General features: G+C 37.9%; 1 protein-coding gene across 3 annotated transcripts in view; it reads right to left on the reverse strand.

Annotated features, from left to right (window-relative positions):
• LOC127628940 (ankyrin repeat and SAM domain-containing protein 1A-like) overlaps window positions 1-17,194 on the reverse strand; it is a 161,595-nt gene that overhangs the window by 32,050 nt on the left and 112,351 nt on the right. For all 3 annotated transcript variants that reach the window (XM_052105924.1, XM_052105925.1, XM_052105926.1), the window contains 3 exons: window positions 10,980-11,030; window positions 8,052-8,115; window positions 2,594-2,706 (listed from right to left, as the gene is read on the reverse strand). In XM_052105924.1, the coding sequence (XP_051961884.1) occupies window positions 2,594-2,706; window positions 8,052-8,115; window positions 10,980-11,030 (228 nt within the window). The remainder of the gene's footprint in view (window positions 1-2,593; window positions 2,707-8,051; window positions 8,116-10,979; window positions 11,031-17,194) is intronic.

The following is a 17,194-nucleotide window of genomic DNA, read 5'->3' on the forward strand; positions in this document are numbered from 1 at the left end:
ATGCAAAATGTTTCATAAGTACCTAAAATTTTGAACAGTACTATATACATTTATATATATGTACACACAATGTGTGTGTGTGTGTGTGTGTGTATATTGCCAAGCAGACTCTTTTTAATGCAGCACTTTATACTCTCAGAGGGTGAAGTTAAAAATAAACTCACCACTAAAATTATATCCACTGTGAATATTCAGTTTAGCTGTGTAAGAGGCACAACCCACACAGAGGTCACTGAAAAACCAAGCAACTTCCTATTTGTAAGTGCAGCCAATTCACCTGTCCAAGTTCACTAAACTTGAACTCAATACAAACTCTGTGAAGGGAAATTCTTTCACCACAGGAAGTACGTTGTGTGAAAGTCAAGAACGATTCCTTTGAGAAGACTGATTTTCGCAAGCAGATTTTTGCTCTGCAACGGTAAATGTAACCGAACCTTTACTGCATCCATACTGTGTGAGATTAGAATTAAAAAAAAAAAATGTGTTGTTTTTGATCACTAACTAAAGAATTAAAGTGTATTAAAAATACATTATTCAATAAAAAATGGATAGCATGGATCTTGCCTTTTGACGCATTCCATGAAACAAGTCAAACCAAACTTTTACTCCCAACAAGCAGTAAAAGGGTCTCAGTGCTAAACTTCTTTGTCATTATACTACAATCACTGACAAGTGAAATCTTACAATTAAACAAGCATTTTTTGTAACAAAATGCAAAATTTGGTTGCATAACCGAGTGATTTACTCTTATTGTAGAGGGTTGTGTAAAGAAACATTTTACAACACATTACAAGTCGATCATTGGAAAAGCTGTATTTTTACACAGCCCTGATTTTAACATTAGTTAATACATTATGAACAAATACGAACTAGCAATGAACAATTGTATCTATATAATTAACATTAACAGATATTAATATATGCAGTTATCCTGTATTTACAGGAGGCTAACCAGATTAAGGTTGACATATAGAACTTACAGTTTCCATTGAATATATATAATTTATTTATTTATTTTATACTATACTAAATATAACCAGGAGTTTTTTTTTTTAATAGCAAATTGGTTTGTGCTGTGGTACTGAAACTGGAAATTAAAATCATGAAAGTTCACTGGTATTTTGGGCTTTCCTTTCACTGGTCACCTAGTTTGAACTTTCCTTTCACTGAAGTATTTTGTCGGTGACTGTCTACTAATGGCTAGCTGAGTATATTTATGGATTCCATCCTCATCTTTCATCTTTCCACTGAAATAAGAATGTACAGAGTGACTCTTAAGCTGCTGCAGAGACGGACAGATGCATTAAGATATGGTCTACACACACAATGACAGCCCTCGCTGACCAGCTTGGCTATAAAACGATCATCACTCCTGCTATGAGGTGGCTGCTAACAGAGGGTGACCAGGGACCCATCTCTGATTTACAACACACACATCTCAAAATACTTGGTGTTGCAAAGATGATGCTGGGTCATAACGCTCTAAGAAAACATGTTTGTGGAAGGTGTCCCTTCACATAAATCTGTGAAAGCATATTAATCTATAAGCAAAAATATATGTCAGTGTAACTTGCTAGGTCATTTCTTTGTAGTTGCTAGAGTGGGGGGCACATTTGAAGCCATTGTAAATTAGCCGATATATGCACAATTGAACACTATCTGCTGTTTGTTCAAATTCCTAACCCTATGTAAACTTTCATTGCCTACATTATTGGATATTGGTGATCGAGTTCCGCCTGAACTTAAATTAAACTTAGCATCCTATCTGGTAACAATATCCTAATTAATTTGTTAATGATTGATAATTCAGGCCCTGGACAAGGACAAGATCATCCACCTGGAATAAGTGGCTTTTTGCTTGAACAAATATTGATATATTAGACTCAAGTACAGACACTGATCATTTCTCCTTCCATCTTAAAAAGAATGCTGACTGTCTGGCTGGAGTTATAGAAAAAACTAAATTTGCTTGGCTGCAGGTCCTCTGTGCTATGGCAGCATCCTTGTTATCACGCTATGGTTGTTTATTCAAGGTACTTGTAAACTCTCCATTCACGAATGAGGGAAATTATAAAGGAGTGAGTGATAAATCTTATTTAACTTGTAGTACTTTAAACTGCTTTCCAAGCCTTTTATTGAGAGGTGCTGATGGGTAAATTTAGTCTCCCATAGCTTACAATAAAATAATCAATGAAACGTTCACCAGTGACTACCCTGCGCCCAGTAACCATTAAGTTTCTAGATCCTTAGCCAACAGACTATCAAAGCTGCCATATGAACCATGCAAAATGTAACACGTCCTTCTTGCCAAGTAATTGAGAGGATGAGTTGCTTCAGCAGTTTAAAAAAAATCAGCAAAAAGTAAAAATACAAGTAAAATTTTTCATAATAACACTATCATTTAATTTAATAATTAAAGGCATAAAAAGACCCCAATGGTCCATTAAAAAGCATGACTTCATTAGTAGTTTTCACATGCAAAGAGGTCAGATAATCATAACAGTAGTCATTTACATAAAGAACTGAGGTACAGTAGCTGTAAAATTGAAATGTTTTAATTTGTAGAAGATATTAAATAAAACTATACACTTACCATGAACCGCAGGTCATCAAAGCCATTGAGCAGCAACTTACTCTCATACTGTGAAAGGCCTATATGCTCCAACCAATCACCAACCGGCTGTTCGATTAGTCGCCCGGCTCCACCTGCAGACAGAGGAAGGCGCTTGAGCAGCGAGAAACCATTGAGACGGTAGCATCGGCACTCGGAGGAAGAGAGGTGGCACTGCCACATCCTTCTCGGCCAACAGTGCCGAGAGCACAAACACCAGGAGGGCAAAGGCGACAGGGTCCCGGCCAAGAGGTGTGGCCACTCCCACAACAGGGGAGAAACCACGATGGCTAAGAATGAACGAAAATGTAAAGTTCGTAGTTGGCCAATTTTGGCTGAACGAGGGGCCCTATTTGTTGGACACAAATGGTTATTCACAGTTTTAGACACTACGTGACTTCCTCTGTAAGACAATTTACATTCCAGATTTTTGTGAGAGGCTTGATGTTTCTTTTTAAGATTCTTTAAAGTATGTAGTGGAGTAAAACTGGGTCCGGAGAACAAAAAGTAATTGTCTAAATTTCCATTGTAGTCAGGAAAGCGCCCCAAGAAAATCAAGGGCTTATTTTATAATCCAAAAGAGTTGTATCTGTGAAAGATGGCACGTATCCATAAAAATAACATTTTGATAATCAATAAGGGATATCCCAGGGAACAGGTCTTTCGATTAGTAAACACATTTCATTATAATCAAGGAGAAGCTAGTTCATGAAAGTGTGAGCTTGCATATCCATCTCTGCATGCTTCAACTCGAATTTCTGGACTGTTTAATGAGAAAAGGCACTGCAGAGCTAGGAAACACATCCCATGGTGAAAAGTTGGTATTTACCTCCTGGGGTAACTATGAGGAGGTAGGTACACAAATAACCCTCAACTCTGCCAATGACAGAAAGGCATTCACCCAATTCGTCATCGCTAAAGATCCCATGAACACCACAAACTGGAGCTGAGTGACTAATTAAGTACCAATAACTTGCTTTAAAATGTTACAAATCTCCTGGTCTCCAAAATGCAACTAAAAATTGCTGTTGGACTCTATTGTGAGCCTGGAAGCTCTTAACTGTAATTTGCCCACCGCGCTTTCTATCTTAACATCGTGTGAATTAACTTCTAATCCAATCTCTCAGTTAACTTAAAAGCCAGACAGAGTTGCATGACTTGCATTGTACAAAGTAAATTCCCCAATATCAAAGGTACACGGCTGTGTGATAAACATATTAAAAGGTAGAGGGCTCCTACATCACGTATCTGCTCTACTAAAACTCTTTGTATAAACCTAAACATGAGCCAGCTATCTGTCACATTTAGAAATACAAGGATTTGACAGCCAAGATTAAGATGCAAGGAACCAAGCGTATGCCTCATTGATAAACACTAACACGAAGTCTGACTAATCGTACCAGAATTAAAAACAGAGAGAATAGAGAACCAATCACATAATGAGGACTAGTATCCGTCTGAGTCATTCAACTTAATCAGTGACTCTCAACCACAAAAGAACAGACATGCTTTTCCCACACAGCAAAGTCTCTTAGAATCAGTGAAGCTTCAGTAGAAATCCAAACACAGAAAGTAGGTGCACTTTAAAGATCAGACAATCCTATAGTACATTGGAGACATGAAGATACTCCTTTAGTTTCTTTAGACATCTCGTCTGCCGGTAGTTGAGCTCTGTTTAAGTACAAAAAGGTCAGGGGTGTGTTTTACTTGTCCCACAACCTGCTACACAGAATGCCAGCACAACTTTGGTGAATGAGTGGTGCGGATCAGTCAAGATGTTCATGGAAATACAGCCGCAATCCTTTTGAAATAGGTGTGGTTTCTTCTTGCTCTGCCGGACACTGTCAATTCAGCTCTGCAGCGCTCGCTCTGTCTCTTGCTCTATTTGCCTCCCTCCTGCTCTCCCCTCCCTTTCCCCATCTCTTCTCCTCCCTCCCTCCCTTCCTCCCTTCCTCACTCTCTCTATCTCTCTCTCTTCTCCTAAAAGAAACTGCAGGCCTGCTGTCTATTGTTTAAAGACCCATCAAACCTTTGTCCTGCCATTGACCCAACCAGGACAATTTCCCTTGGGTCTTCCTATTGTTGACTACACCAGTAAATGCATAACCATTGCTTCAAAAGACAAGTAGGTGAAAAAAAAAGGTGTGCTGCAAAGTGGTAATTATCAAGAAAGCAAAGCACAAACGCATGAGCATATGCATAGCTTCAAGGCTTAAGGATGGAAAAAATTTTTTTGCAGAGCTGCAGGGCAGTTCTTTTTCAAATCCTCCCAACTTCCCAATCCATTCTCATCATAGACAAGAACAAATTGAGCAAAGACTGTCAATAATCCTGTTGCAGGCTTCCATTCAAATTGTAATTCTGTGTACTTTATATGATAACTAATGCTTTAAAATGTGAATTGTAATACTACCCAATAACAAACTAATTCTATAGAAAAAAAAAACAAATTTCACTATGACTGAAATCATAGTGATATAAACAGTACTAGCAAAACAAGATTTTTACATTATCTGAAGAAAATCGTTCTTGCCCATGCTGATGTGATGCTGGAGAGTTCAGGGTAGTTACCATGATACTGCTATGTTGTTTCTTGTGTGTTGAGTGAATGTTAGAGCATTGCTAGGGTGCACTGGGTGGTTGCTAGGTAGTTGGTAGGCAGTTCAGGTCAACAGATATGGCTAGGGTCCCAGCAACCTATGGCGATTAGATGTGGGCATGGCGAGCAACACAACATATTTGAGAAAACTTGATGCAAATGAGGAGTGACTTTCGGGAGCAACAAGCAATAGGAGTGAATACTTTGTCGGAGCTCACGTCACCAGTCTCCTTTGAGATAATGGAGTCGAGTGCAAGCAAGACAGATGAGATGTTAAATTTTCTGTGAGCTATTTCACTGTTCTATATGATTTGTATGTAACAACATACATGGATATAATAAAAATTATGCATAGAAAATAACATGTCGCCAGTCTGAGAGAGTTTGATTCATACATTGATAGTTTTTTTCCTGTTATTAATGCTATGATGCCGTAAGCACTACTGCAGTTCATATAAAAAGACTCTCCCCTGCAGAATGTGAATATTTGGGGAAAAGAAAATATATTCCTTTTTAAATTAGAATTAAATCATAGTGATCATAGACATCGTGTGATCATATTATCAAAAGACATGGCCAGACATGCAATCCACCAATAACGTTAGAGCGACAACAGTAGGAACACCCAATAGCCACTTCTCAGTACAGACTAGTGACATCAAGCAATAAAGTCGCTGCATGTGAGCACAGGGCAAAAAGACTTGGTCACATTTAATTTTGTAAAGCAAAATTTTGCAGGCTAAATACAGTCATCTCAATGGGAATCTGCGTGATCAGGAATTCTGCCTGATAGACTTCTGGCGGCCAAGAGGTTCTCTACTAAATTTCACATGGGTTCAAGTTTAATGAACTTGGACACACATATTATCAGCATTGTGGAAGGTGTTTGGTTAAATCCAACCACACCTTCATCCATCCATCCATCCATCTTCAACCACTTTTCCGAAGTCGGGTCGCTGGGGCAGCTGCTCCAGCAGGGGGCCCCAAACTTCCCTATCCCGAGCCACATTAACCAGCTCTGACTGGGGGACCTCGAGGCGTTCCCAGACCAGTGTGGAGATGTAATCTCTCCACCTAATCCTGGGTCTTCCACGAGGCCTCCTCCCAGCTGGATGTGCCTGAAACACCTCCCTAGGGAGGCAGCCAAGGGGCATCCTTACCAGATGCCCAAACCACCTCAACTGACTCCTTTCGACGCAAAGGAGCAGCGGCTCTACTCCGAGCTCCTCACGGATGACTGAGCTCCTCACCCTATCTCTAAGGGAGAAGCCCGCCACCCTTCTGAGGAAGCCCATTTCAGCCGCTTGTACTCGTGACCTAGTTCTTTCGGTCATGACCCAGCCTTCATGACCATAGGTGAGGGTAGGAACAAAAACTGACCGGTAGATCGAGAGCTTTGCCTTCCGGCTCAGCTCTCTTTTCGTGACAACGGTGCGATAGAGCGAGTGCAATAGCGCCCCCGCTGCCCCGATTCTCCGGCCAACCTCCCGCTCCATTGTACCCTCACTCGTGAACAAGACCCCGAGGTACTTAAACTCCTTCACTTGGGGCAATACCTCCTTCCCTACCTGGAGTACGCACTCCATTGGTTTCCTGCTGAGAACCACGGCCTCAGATTTAGTGGTGCTAATCCTCATCTCAGCCGCTTCACACTCGACTGCCAAGTGATCCAGTGAGAGCTGAAGGTCACCACACGTTCATCACCAGTGGAATTTTGCTTAGCAAAGGTAAATGTGACCAAGCCTTCAGGACTTCTTTGCCCATATTATCACCTGCCAGGAAAAAGTTGTACATTTGATTGCTTACAAAAGTACAAGAATTGTGCATCTTGTTCTCCTCAACAAGATGCACAATTTAAGATATAATTTGAGATATCAGTACCTTAACAAGCAGCACTAATATAAAGCCTTCCAAGAGCAAAGTCATGTCCAAGTAGGATGCCTTCAGGAAACAGGAAATGAGGTCAGAAGCAGTGCCATGTGACAAAAGGACAGAGGAAGGACTGGTCCTCTAGCAAGGCTTTGTGCTTATATGGGCCAATGAATCCAGCTGGACCATAGAGGCCCCTTGCAAAGACTAAACCCACTTTAAGCAACGTTTACAGGCTTAGGACATATATAAATTGAAGAGAAAATTATGTTTTATTCAAGGCTTAACTTTAAGAGTTTGCAACTGTGCATGAAGGAGCAGGTAGTACAGCAACCGTGTTTCGATGTGGTCCATCCCACCAGTCGAGTACAGCAGTTTGGTTTATTCCAGAAGAAGGTCAATAGTCGAGCCACTTCCAAATAGCATAAGGTCACACATCATCAAGGCTGAATCATCAAGCATTTAAGCATCCATTGATTTAACTCTCAACTGTCCCTACGTCCTTCAACATCACATTGGGATTCCTCACTCTCCATTTAAAGGGTCAGCCAACCCAATATCCTTTCTTCACTAATGTAGCCCTTCTGGACTTGGCCTTCATCCTCCTCTTGCCCATAAAGAGATTATTGTGTTTCACTGCTGGATTGCTTACTCAGGTCTGATTTGATTGGGGAGCCGACACAATGGCAGCATCTCATTCAAATGTGTGATCCACAAAGACACTTTGTGCTCAGTTACGGTCAAGATACAATAACGTTAACTACCTAAATTAGTAAAATGAGCAGTAACAATATAACATTCTCCCCTCTAAATTAAAATGTAAAACTCGCAACCAGAAATTTGTTCCATGTATTATGGATCATAGTAATAGAAATTACTTGCATCTTGCCATGTTGAACAATTTTAAGGGAAGGCATTCAGGAAGGCATTCTACAGACACAAATGTGTTCAGAGGGTAGGAACTGCTCGTACCTGAAGCAGGGCACTCCTGGTCTTTGGAGAAGCCGGCTCCGATGAGAGTCATAATCTTCTCAATCTGTAAGAGAAAAACAAACACCATGGAACAACTACTTTAAGACACTAACCAAATATAACATAAGGAATTTAAAAAAGCAGCTCATAATTCATGTTAGAACTTTGTATTTATGATTTCCCAGCAGAGCAGACAAAGCGGTAAGGCCACAATGATTGTTCCGTTGGAATTCAGATTACTTTCATATAAACACCATCCATGACTCCAAGATTATAAGAATCATGCAGGCCCTAAATAATCGATGACCAAATGTTTGGACGGTGCAGTAATTAGTTACATCAGCTATTACCAATTCAGTCACCGGTGCATTGGTGGCACACAAACTAGACCACTGGTTACCCATGCAAAAACTGGCAGACAAACCAACCTGCATAAAGAATAATTTGCCCACTAGCCCAAAATCCCAAAAAAGCCAGAGACAAACTCCTAAAACATGCAAGAGAACAAAAAAAAAACAAACAAAAAAAACAATATACATCATCTTTTCATGCCATCACCTTCATCAATCACTATTCCAACATGCTAAATGTCATACTTGAAGGACATTTTGTAGAGAGTTCTGACTTGTTTAGTTGTTCAGATTTGTTTAGTTAATGCATTTATATCAACATAATTTTTGCCAAGTAGGATGTGATAATGAATCAATATCATCTGTTGGTTCAGGAACAATTTTCCTATCAATCAATCATGGCTCTAACCACATCAATAACTCTAAACCTACCAAACTAATAAAATCATTGAGGTTGGTAGATCTAAGAATGTTGACCCCAACTTAATTTACCATCCTTTTAGGTTCAGGAACAGCCTTCCATTCAACCAATCAGAAATTAACGTTGGGGGTTTAGAGTTAATATTAGGCATAGGAGCTTACACACCATTCTTATACTGTAAATCTATAATTTATCTCTAATGTTAGGGTTATGGTTAGGCATAGGGTTATGACTGTTTATTTAAATGTTTAGATAAAATTCATACTAAATAGGTATTAAGCAAACCAAGTGCATATTAATGGAAAAAAATACAAATAAATTAAGATCAGTTAAGTTTTCTTTTTAAAACAAATTAGTTTTTCGATTTCAAAATAGTTTTTCAATTAATATTAAGAGATTTTAGCATTTTTTTAACAACCACCTTTCAGTCAGATAGCACGCGGGTACTTAACTAAGTCATTACTTGGTACTACCAGTTCAGTAAAAAACTTTGATCGTTACATCTTTTTCTTTTTTTTTTTTCATATAGCCTTGGTACCAAAGTTCCAGTACTTTTGACAATCATAAGAAGGAACATGTTTCAATAGAAAACTATAGGTTAAAAATATTGTTCAAGCCCCTAACCCAGCCCTAAAACTAAAATCTGATTGGTTGACAGAACTTATATTTCAGGAGCAACAAGGATCTTAATCCAGGAACATGTCATACTTCAGTAACTCAAGTTAACAGATAATGTTATTTTCTCAGTTGTGAATCTTTTTGAGATTTGAGTGACACTATCAGCTTCCCTATTGCTATCGTCCCCAACAAGGAATTTAGCATGGTCTAATAACATGCAAGCTAATCTTCTCTAGGATCTCTTTGGCTATAGGCGAGTCAGCATTCTTTGATCATGACGTACACCCTCTTCAGTGATTGACAAAACGATGCAGTAAGTGAAAGGACATTGGCTACATAACTGGAGCATCAGCAAATCAGCATAACCTTGCTTACCAATTCTATACTGTCAGTATTGGAAATCATTAATTCAATGATGAATAATTCATTTAAAAAGAAATGTCAAGGGTCAAAAAGTTCTCTCTGTCCTTAACAGTTCATAATTCTACTGATGTACTAAGGCAGCTCATAATTCTTTGACTATAGCAGCAAAGTTGCATATTATGAATAAGACAGGAAGAAGAAAAGGGAGACGAGGCAATTAAAAATGGTGCACTCAAATATAATTAGAGAATAAATTGTCTTCATGACTGATGCTGAATTCTGTCTGAAATTCTAGCAAATGCTTTCACAAATTTAAGTTAGTACAGGAAAAAATTATTCAGCTTAAATGACAGCAAAGCTGCCAAGCAATGGTTTATCAAAAGTAGCAAGATCAAAGAAAGAAAGCAAGACACATAGACAGGAGCTTGAATACTGCCACCACTGCACAGAAAAGCTGGTCCAAGGAGGGCTGCAAGAGGATGCAGTCAAAGGCTTCCAAACATCTAGTGACAGTCAAATATGTAAAGGAAGAATTGTTCACTGAAAAAAAAAAACAATTCTGTCAATATTTACTCACCCTTATGCTGTTCAGAGCTCATATGACTTACATGACTCTTCTATCGAACAGAAAAGGAGATGTTTTTAATTATGTTCATGCAGCAATGAAAAACTATTAAAGTAAACAATGACCAGGGCCAAGCTCCAAAAACAACCAAAACATGCCATAAAGCAAAAGTAGTTGATAAAACTCATGCACAATATTCAAAGTCTTCTGAAGCCATACGGTAGCTTTGTGTAGAACAAGCAACTTAAATCAAGAACCAAATCAGTTTGATTTTATCTATTGTCAAACTTGGTTAAATATTCAAGTGCAATTGAGATTTGCTATGGCAGAGGAAAAAATGTTCAGTAAATAATCATTTAGTTGTTTGGAAAAGAGCAACATGGACATTACACACAACATCTCTGTGTTTTCTTGAAAAAATAAAGCCATATGGGTTTAGAACATGAGGATGAGTAAATTATTGAATTTTATTTTTTTTTTGGAAAACTACTACTTTAAAAATGATAGAAAAGAACACAGCGGTTCAGTCTGCTGAAATTGTAATAACCACATGTACATCAGCAAACAGAGGAGGTTGACGGGAAGCCAGAGGTACGTGTGGCGTATCTTACTTTTTGGGTAGGCCGGCGTCTCCATGGAATAGAGAGAGAATGTCTGTGTCTCTGTAGGGAGAAAACCAACTTTTGTTGAACTACCATTTTTGCTAAAAGGATAACAACGTTTGGTCTTCGACAATGGCACCTAAGAGGAACGCTTTAAACGGAGAGTTCACTGAAAAGATGACTTACCCTCATGTAATTTCAAACATGTATGGCTTCCTTTCTTCCTTCGAACACAAAAGGAGAGGTCAGGCAGAATGTTAGTCTCAGTCATTCACATTCTACACAATAGAAGTGAATGGTGACTGAGACTAAAGTACTGCCTTAATGTTTCCTTTTGTGTTCCAAGGAAAAGGTTAAGTCATACAGATTTAGAACAAATGAGGGTGAGTAAATAATACCATTTTCATTTTTGGGTGAACTAACCCTTTAATACAGTGAATTATAACAAAATATAAAAACAGTGACATCAAGGTAGGGTTGACACCTCATTGACCGTGCTTCCTGACACAAACACTTTGAAAAGGCACCAGTTATTCTGAACATTTGAATGGTTTTCAAAAAATACATTGACTGGGAAAGAGGGAAGTGGAAATGCTTTGATCTTGAAGTTATAATGCCGCTTTGGCTCCATTTACAACTAAAGAGCATTTTTCATTTAAGGATTAACTGCGTGAAGTCTTTTCATTCCAGATTCATCCAGAATCCATCAGAAGGAAGAAGACTCGTCAACTATATCTGACATCCCTCTGTCCCACGGCACAAATTTCTCATTTATTCAATATACCTCACATCTCTGAGAGCACTCACTGCAGTTTGTACAACCATTCAAATCCTCTCTTGCATATTTTTCACACTGTTATATCCAGACAGACAAAACATAGAAATATAGATGTACAGGCATATAGTTAGATCACTTTTGTTGAGACAAGAGGGGAAATGTATGGATCTCCGAAACTAAATGAGACTTTACCCAGCAACTCCAATTCAAAACCATGAGTCGTACAATAAAAACAAACTAGCATTTTACTACAATGTTCAAAATCACTGCAACCAAAACAAATTTATATAAATAGGTTTGATTATTCTTCCATATTCATTTTTGCTGACCTTTGTGTTCCCTAGCAAACATTTGTAATTCCCTCACAGTAGAAACTAAGAGTATAACGTTTCTCGATAAAAAAAACGAACAAAAACAAACTACAGTTCGCCACCCACTGGGCAGTGTGCATTTGCACCGCAGCTCATCTCAAGTCTAACGACGCATTTGGAGAATATGGTTTGGTGAAGAAAGCATCAAATAGACAGGCACAGTTACACCATACGGCAATGCACATGTATTGCTCTGTGTGCGAGCGAAGGCAAACTATTGCGAGAGAGTGCTATTGCAAAGTAAAGCACAACTTATTGTGAGAGAATTAAACTTTTGCACGGGAACAAAAACTATTGCAAGGGAACCCAAAAATGTTGCGAGGGAATGTAAACTATTGCAAGAAACGCAAAACTATTGTGAGAAACGCAAGACTTGGTATGAACTTGATCTTGTTGTCATATAATGTATATTTCCAGACAGAAAATATAATAGTCTCTGGTAACTGGGTAAAAATCAAACATTTATGTACGTACTTTGTATGTTGAACCTTTTTTTCCTTTTTTTGCTTTTACGTTTTCTGGTAGTTACAGTATTTTTTCATAGAACAATGAACTCTTATCCCAAACTATCAAGGAACAAGGATTGTGCTCAGCCAGATGTTAGACTGTATGATCAGAAGAAATCCGTTATTTTGCATATTTAGCAGTAGCCTTCTATATATACACTTACCTAAAGGATTATTAGGAACACCTGTTCAATTTCTCATTAATGCAATTATCTAATCAACCAATCACATGGCAGTTGCTTCAATGCATTTAGGGGTGTGGTCCTGGTCAAGACAATCTCCTGAACTCCAAACTGAATGTCAGAATGGGAAAGAAAGTTGATTTAAGCAATTTTGAGCGTGGCATGGTTGTTGGTGCCAGACGGGCCGCTCTGAGTATTTCACAATCTGCTCAGTTACTGGGATTTTCACGCACAACCATTTCTAGGGTTTACAAAGAATGGTGTGAAAAGGAAAAACATCCAGTATGCGGCAGTCCTGTGGGCGAAAATGCCTTGTTGATGCTAGAGGTCAGAGGAGAATGGGCCGACTGATTCAAGCTGATAGAAGAGCAACTTTGCCTGAAATAACCACTCGTTACAACCGAGGTATGCAGCAAAGCATTTGTGAAGCCACAACACGCACAACCTTGAGGCGGATGGGCTACAACAGCAGAAGACCCCACCGGGTACCACTCATCTCCACTACAAATAGGAAAAAGAGGCTACAATTTGCAAGAGCTCACCAAAATTGGACAGTTGAAGACTGGAAAAATGTTGCCTGGTCTGATGAGTCTCGATTTCTGTTGAGACATTCAGATGGTAGAGTCAGAATTTGGCGTAAACAGAATGAGAACATGGATCCATCATGCCCTGTTACCACTGTGCAGGCTGGTGGTGGTGGTGTAATTGTGTGGGGGATGTTTTCTTGGCACACTTTAGGCCCCTTAGTGCCAATTGGGCATCGTTTAAATGCCACGGCCTACCTGAGCATTGTTTCTGACCATGTCCATCCCTTTATGGCCACCATGTACCCATCCTCTGATGGCTACTTCCAGCAGGATAATGCACCATGTCACAAAGCTTGAATCATTTCAAATTGGTTTCTTGAACATGACAATGAGTTCACTGTACTAAAATGGCCCCCACAGTCACCAGATCTCAACCCAATAGAGCATCTTTGGGATGTGGTGGAACGGGACAAATCTCCACAAATCTCCATCAACTGCAAGATGCTATCCTATCAATATGGGCCAACATTTCTAAAGAATGCTTTCAGCACCTTGTTGAATCAATGCCACGTAGAATTAAGGCAGTTCTGAAGGCGAAGGGGGGTCAAACACAGTATTAGTATGGTGTTCCTAATAATCCTTTAGGTGAGTGTATATATAACAACATTAAACTTCAACAGAACATTTTCATTAAATAAAACTACTAAAACTATACAAAACCCTCATTTACAAATTCCAATCGAAAATATAGTAATGTATTGCATTCGTTTAGTAACTAAATAATTTACTTAAAAAAAAAAAAAAGAAATGAAATGAAATGTCGTTTCTGGAACCGGTTCATTTTGTAATGAACTGCTTAATTAGTTCAACTAGATTCAAGAAGTGTTTACCTGAATGAACTTACACCGAATATGGCAAATGTCAACAATGTGTGTGGTTATGTAAACACCTAAAATGGCTTTCCTTTATCGGGCCATAAATAGTTCAAGCATGGAACGATCAGCATGACAAATTTAGCCTATTACCCTGATTGTGAGTTTGTGTGTAAACACCTTTACCAGCCTTCTTACCAGCTTAATCAATGTGTGCAAGTGTTGCGCATTTACGTTTTGAGGGCAAAAGCAGAGAATGATCTCAAATCTCATGGGAACGCAGTTTTCTTGTGCAGTCAGATTTTTGGAATTAGCAGATCAGCGTACTGGTGTGAATGTAAATGTGAGTGAAGCCATTTTAATAGAGCTTGTTGGAAAAAGCAGCTTGTTTTATAAAAAGTTACCATTTTGAAAACAGCTCCCAGGTAGTTATTTTCTATGGATACTAGCAGCATGAATTATTGCACTATTGTATTCTTCTCTTTTTTTTATCTGTTATATATATATATATATATATATTATGTAACTATTTGTATACATGTTTAAATGTACATCTTTGTATGTATGAATGTATATACATTGCATTCTCTTGCACTGGAAGCTTCTGTAACCATGACAAATTCCTTGTATATGTAAACATACTTGGCATAAAGCTCATTCTGATTCTGATTCTAAAGAACAGCTCCTATCTACTTAAATGGGGCATACCGAAATCTCCAAAATGGCTGATCAAAAACATTTAAAATCAGCAATTAAATCCAATAAACAATCCATGGGTGTTGCTTCTATAGCTCAGATCACACAAAATAAATAAATGCTGACAGGAAATGTCTATATCTAAAAGGTGATGGGCTCTTTTACCTGTAAGGCAGGACTGATTTTTCTACATCCAACATGTTAGGCATTCCAATTTCTCCCATTAATTTTAATACAAGTGATCTGCATCAGATTAAATGGTCTCTGAATGAGTTTACTTGAGCTTCTTCAAGCTTCTCTATCTTCCATTATCTCTCTTTTTCTAAACAGTATACATCACTACTGGCTGACTGGTTTAAACTTAGTCTAGAGGATCAGCGTTGCATGCTAATAAGGCAAAGCGTGTCATAATTACACACATATTATGCATTGCTCAACTAATGAATCAAACAGAGAAATATTGCATGCAAAGAAAATAAATGAGTAAATAAATGCTAAATAATTAAGAGATGTTTTCAGCTTCACCAAGGAGCTTGCATTATATACAGTCTGTGTTTGCTAAACAGCTCAAGAGCCAGTACAATCAAATAATTATGTTTATGGCGCACTAAGCATTATAGTGCGCCACAAATATGTTTACATATACAAGGAATTTGTCATGGTGACAGAAGCTTCCAGTGCAAGAGAATGCAATGTATATACATACATACAAAGATGTACATTTAAACATGTATACAAATAGTTACATAATATATAATATATATTATGTAACTTGTAATATATATAACTTTTTTTTTTATCAGTTATATATATATAACAGATAAAAAAAAAAAGAGAAGAATACAATAGTGCAATAATTCATGCTGCTAGTATCCATAGAAAATAACTACCTGGGAGCTGTTTTCAAAATGGTAACTTTTTATAAAACAAGCTGCTTTTTCCAACAAGCATATGTGAAAACTAATACATTTCACTGTATATATGCAAAAACCTGTGTGTATAATGTGTGACCACAATAAAGGATTCTATATTTACTACCAACATGTAAAATAGGCAGGTGGGAAATCTGTTTGATTACATTATTTTTGCAATTCAATTTGGTGCAACAAGTGATAAGTGTTTATTCGTAAAGTTGACTGCAGCCATTGATAGCACTGCTCAATAGTCAACAAGGACCAGAGGTGGGAAACTAGTTAAGGAATTTTCGTTTAGTAAAGAAATCAGCAGTTACGTTAATAAAACATTTTGTTTGATCTAAAGTCTAGCACATTAGATTTGATTCACTGACACGCATGAGGAATATGGTGTTTGTGTGTATGGATTATAAAACAACTTTGACTCAATCCAATGACCTACTTCAAACCCATGAGGGTTAACAAGATATATATTATTGAATACAAACGCTTATTGCCAAGCCTCTGAGCAAAGCACACACACACACACACACACACACACAATTACTTAACTTAATGGGGACATACCACAGACTGTTTTATTTTTTATATACAGTATATTGAAATATCTTTTGTCCATTGCAATAAAAGTAGTTTTAGACTTTCATAAAAAGTAGGTTTAAGGTGTGGATTAGGAATAGTATATCTTAATTGGTGTGGGTTGGTGTGTGCAACACCACATAAAGAATATAGAAACAGGATGGCTATCAATGTTTGTCACAATGCAGCCTCACTCATTCATTTACAGTTTAACTTTGTTAATTATAATAGGAGTGGTCATTTATTTTGTGTTAGTTGTTGGTGTTCTTTTGAAGATTGATTTGGTAAACTTTTACTTGGCCTCTGACATTAGTGGTTCACGGCTTGAGACCAACAAGTTTTAGGGGCCAGTACGGAGACAAGTTATCCAACTCGGAACTGCCTTTTCAGTAATGGAAACTAGGGCTATAAAATCGCGATTATGAGAATGTGCAATTTCTTATTTATTCTTTTTAACCCCGAATTCTATGACGTTTAATCAGTTATCTTTATTGGTGCATATCTTTTGCACAGTGACTAGATCAAGCCAATCATAATTCAGCACACAAAAAAGGCACCAGTAAGAAAACAGAACAGAAATAGTGAAGGTGAATAAAGAAAAACAAAAAAGTCATATAGAAATACATAAATAACCATAATATGCAAAGATTATTTTTTATTTTTCCCTCCTGATATGTGTTTTTGAACATTGAAATGCATGTTTTGAATGTAAGGAAAATTTTTTGTGAAAATCACAATATCTTTGTAAAAATAATGATATTACTTTTTTTTCCATATTACACAGCTCCAGTGAAAACGC

This window comes from Xyrauchen texanus, chromosome 35, assembly GCF_025860055.1.
Source record: "Xyrauchen texanus isolate HMW12.3.18 chromosome 35, RBS_HiC_50CHRs, whole genome shotgun sequence".
Classification (NCBI taxonomy): domain Eukaryota; kingdom Metazoa; phylum Chordata; class Actinopteri; order Cypriniformes; family Catostomidae; genus Xyrauchen; species Xyrauchen texanus.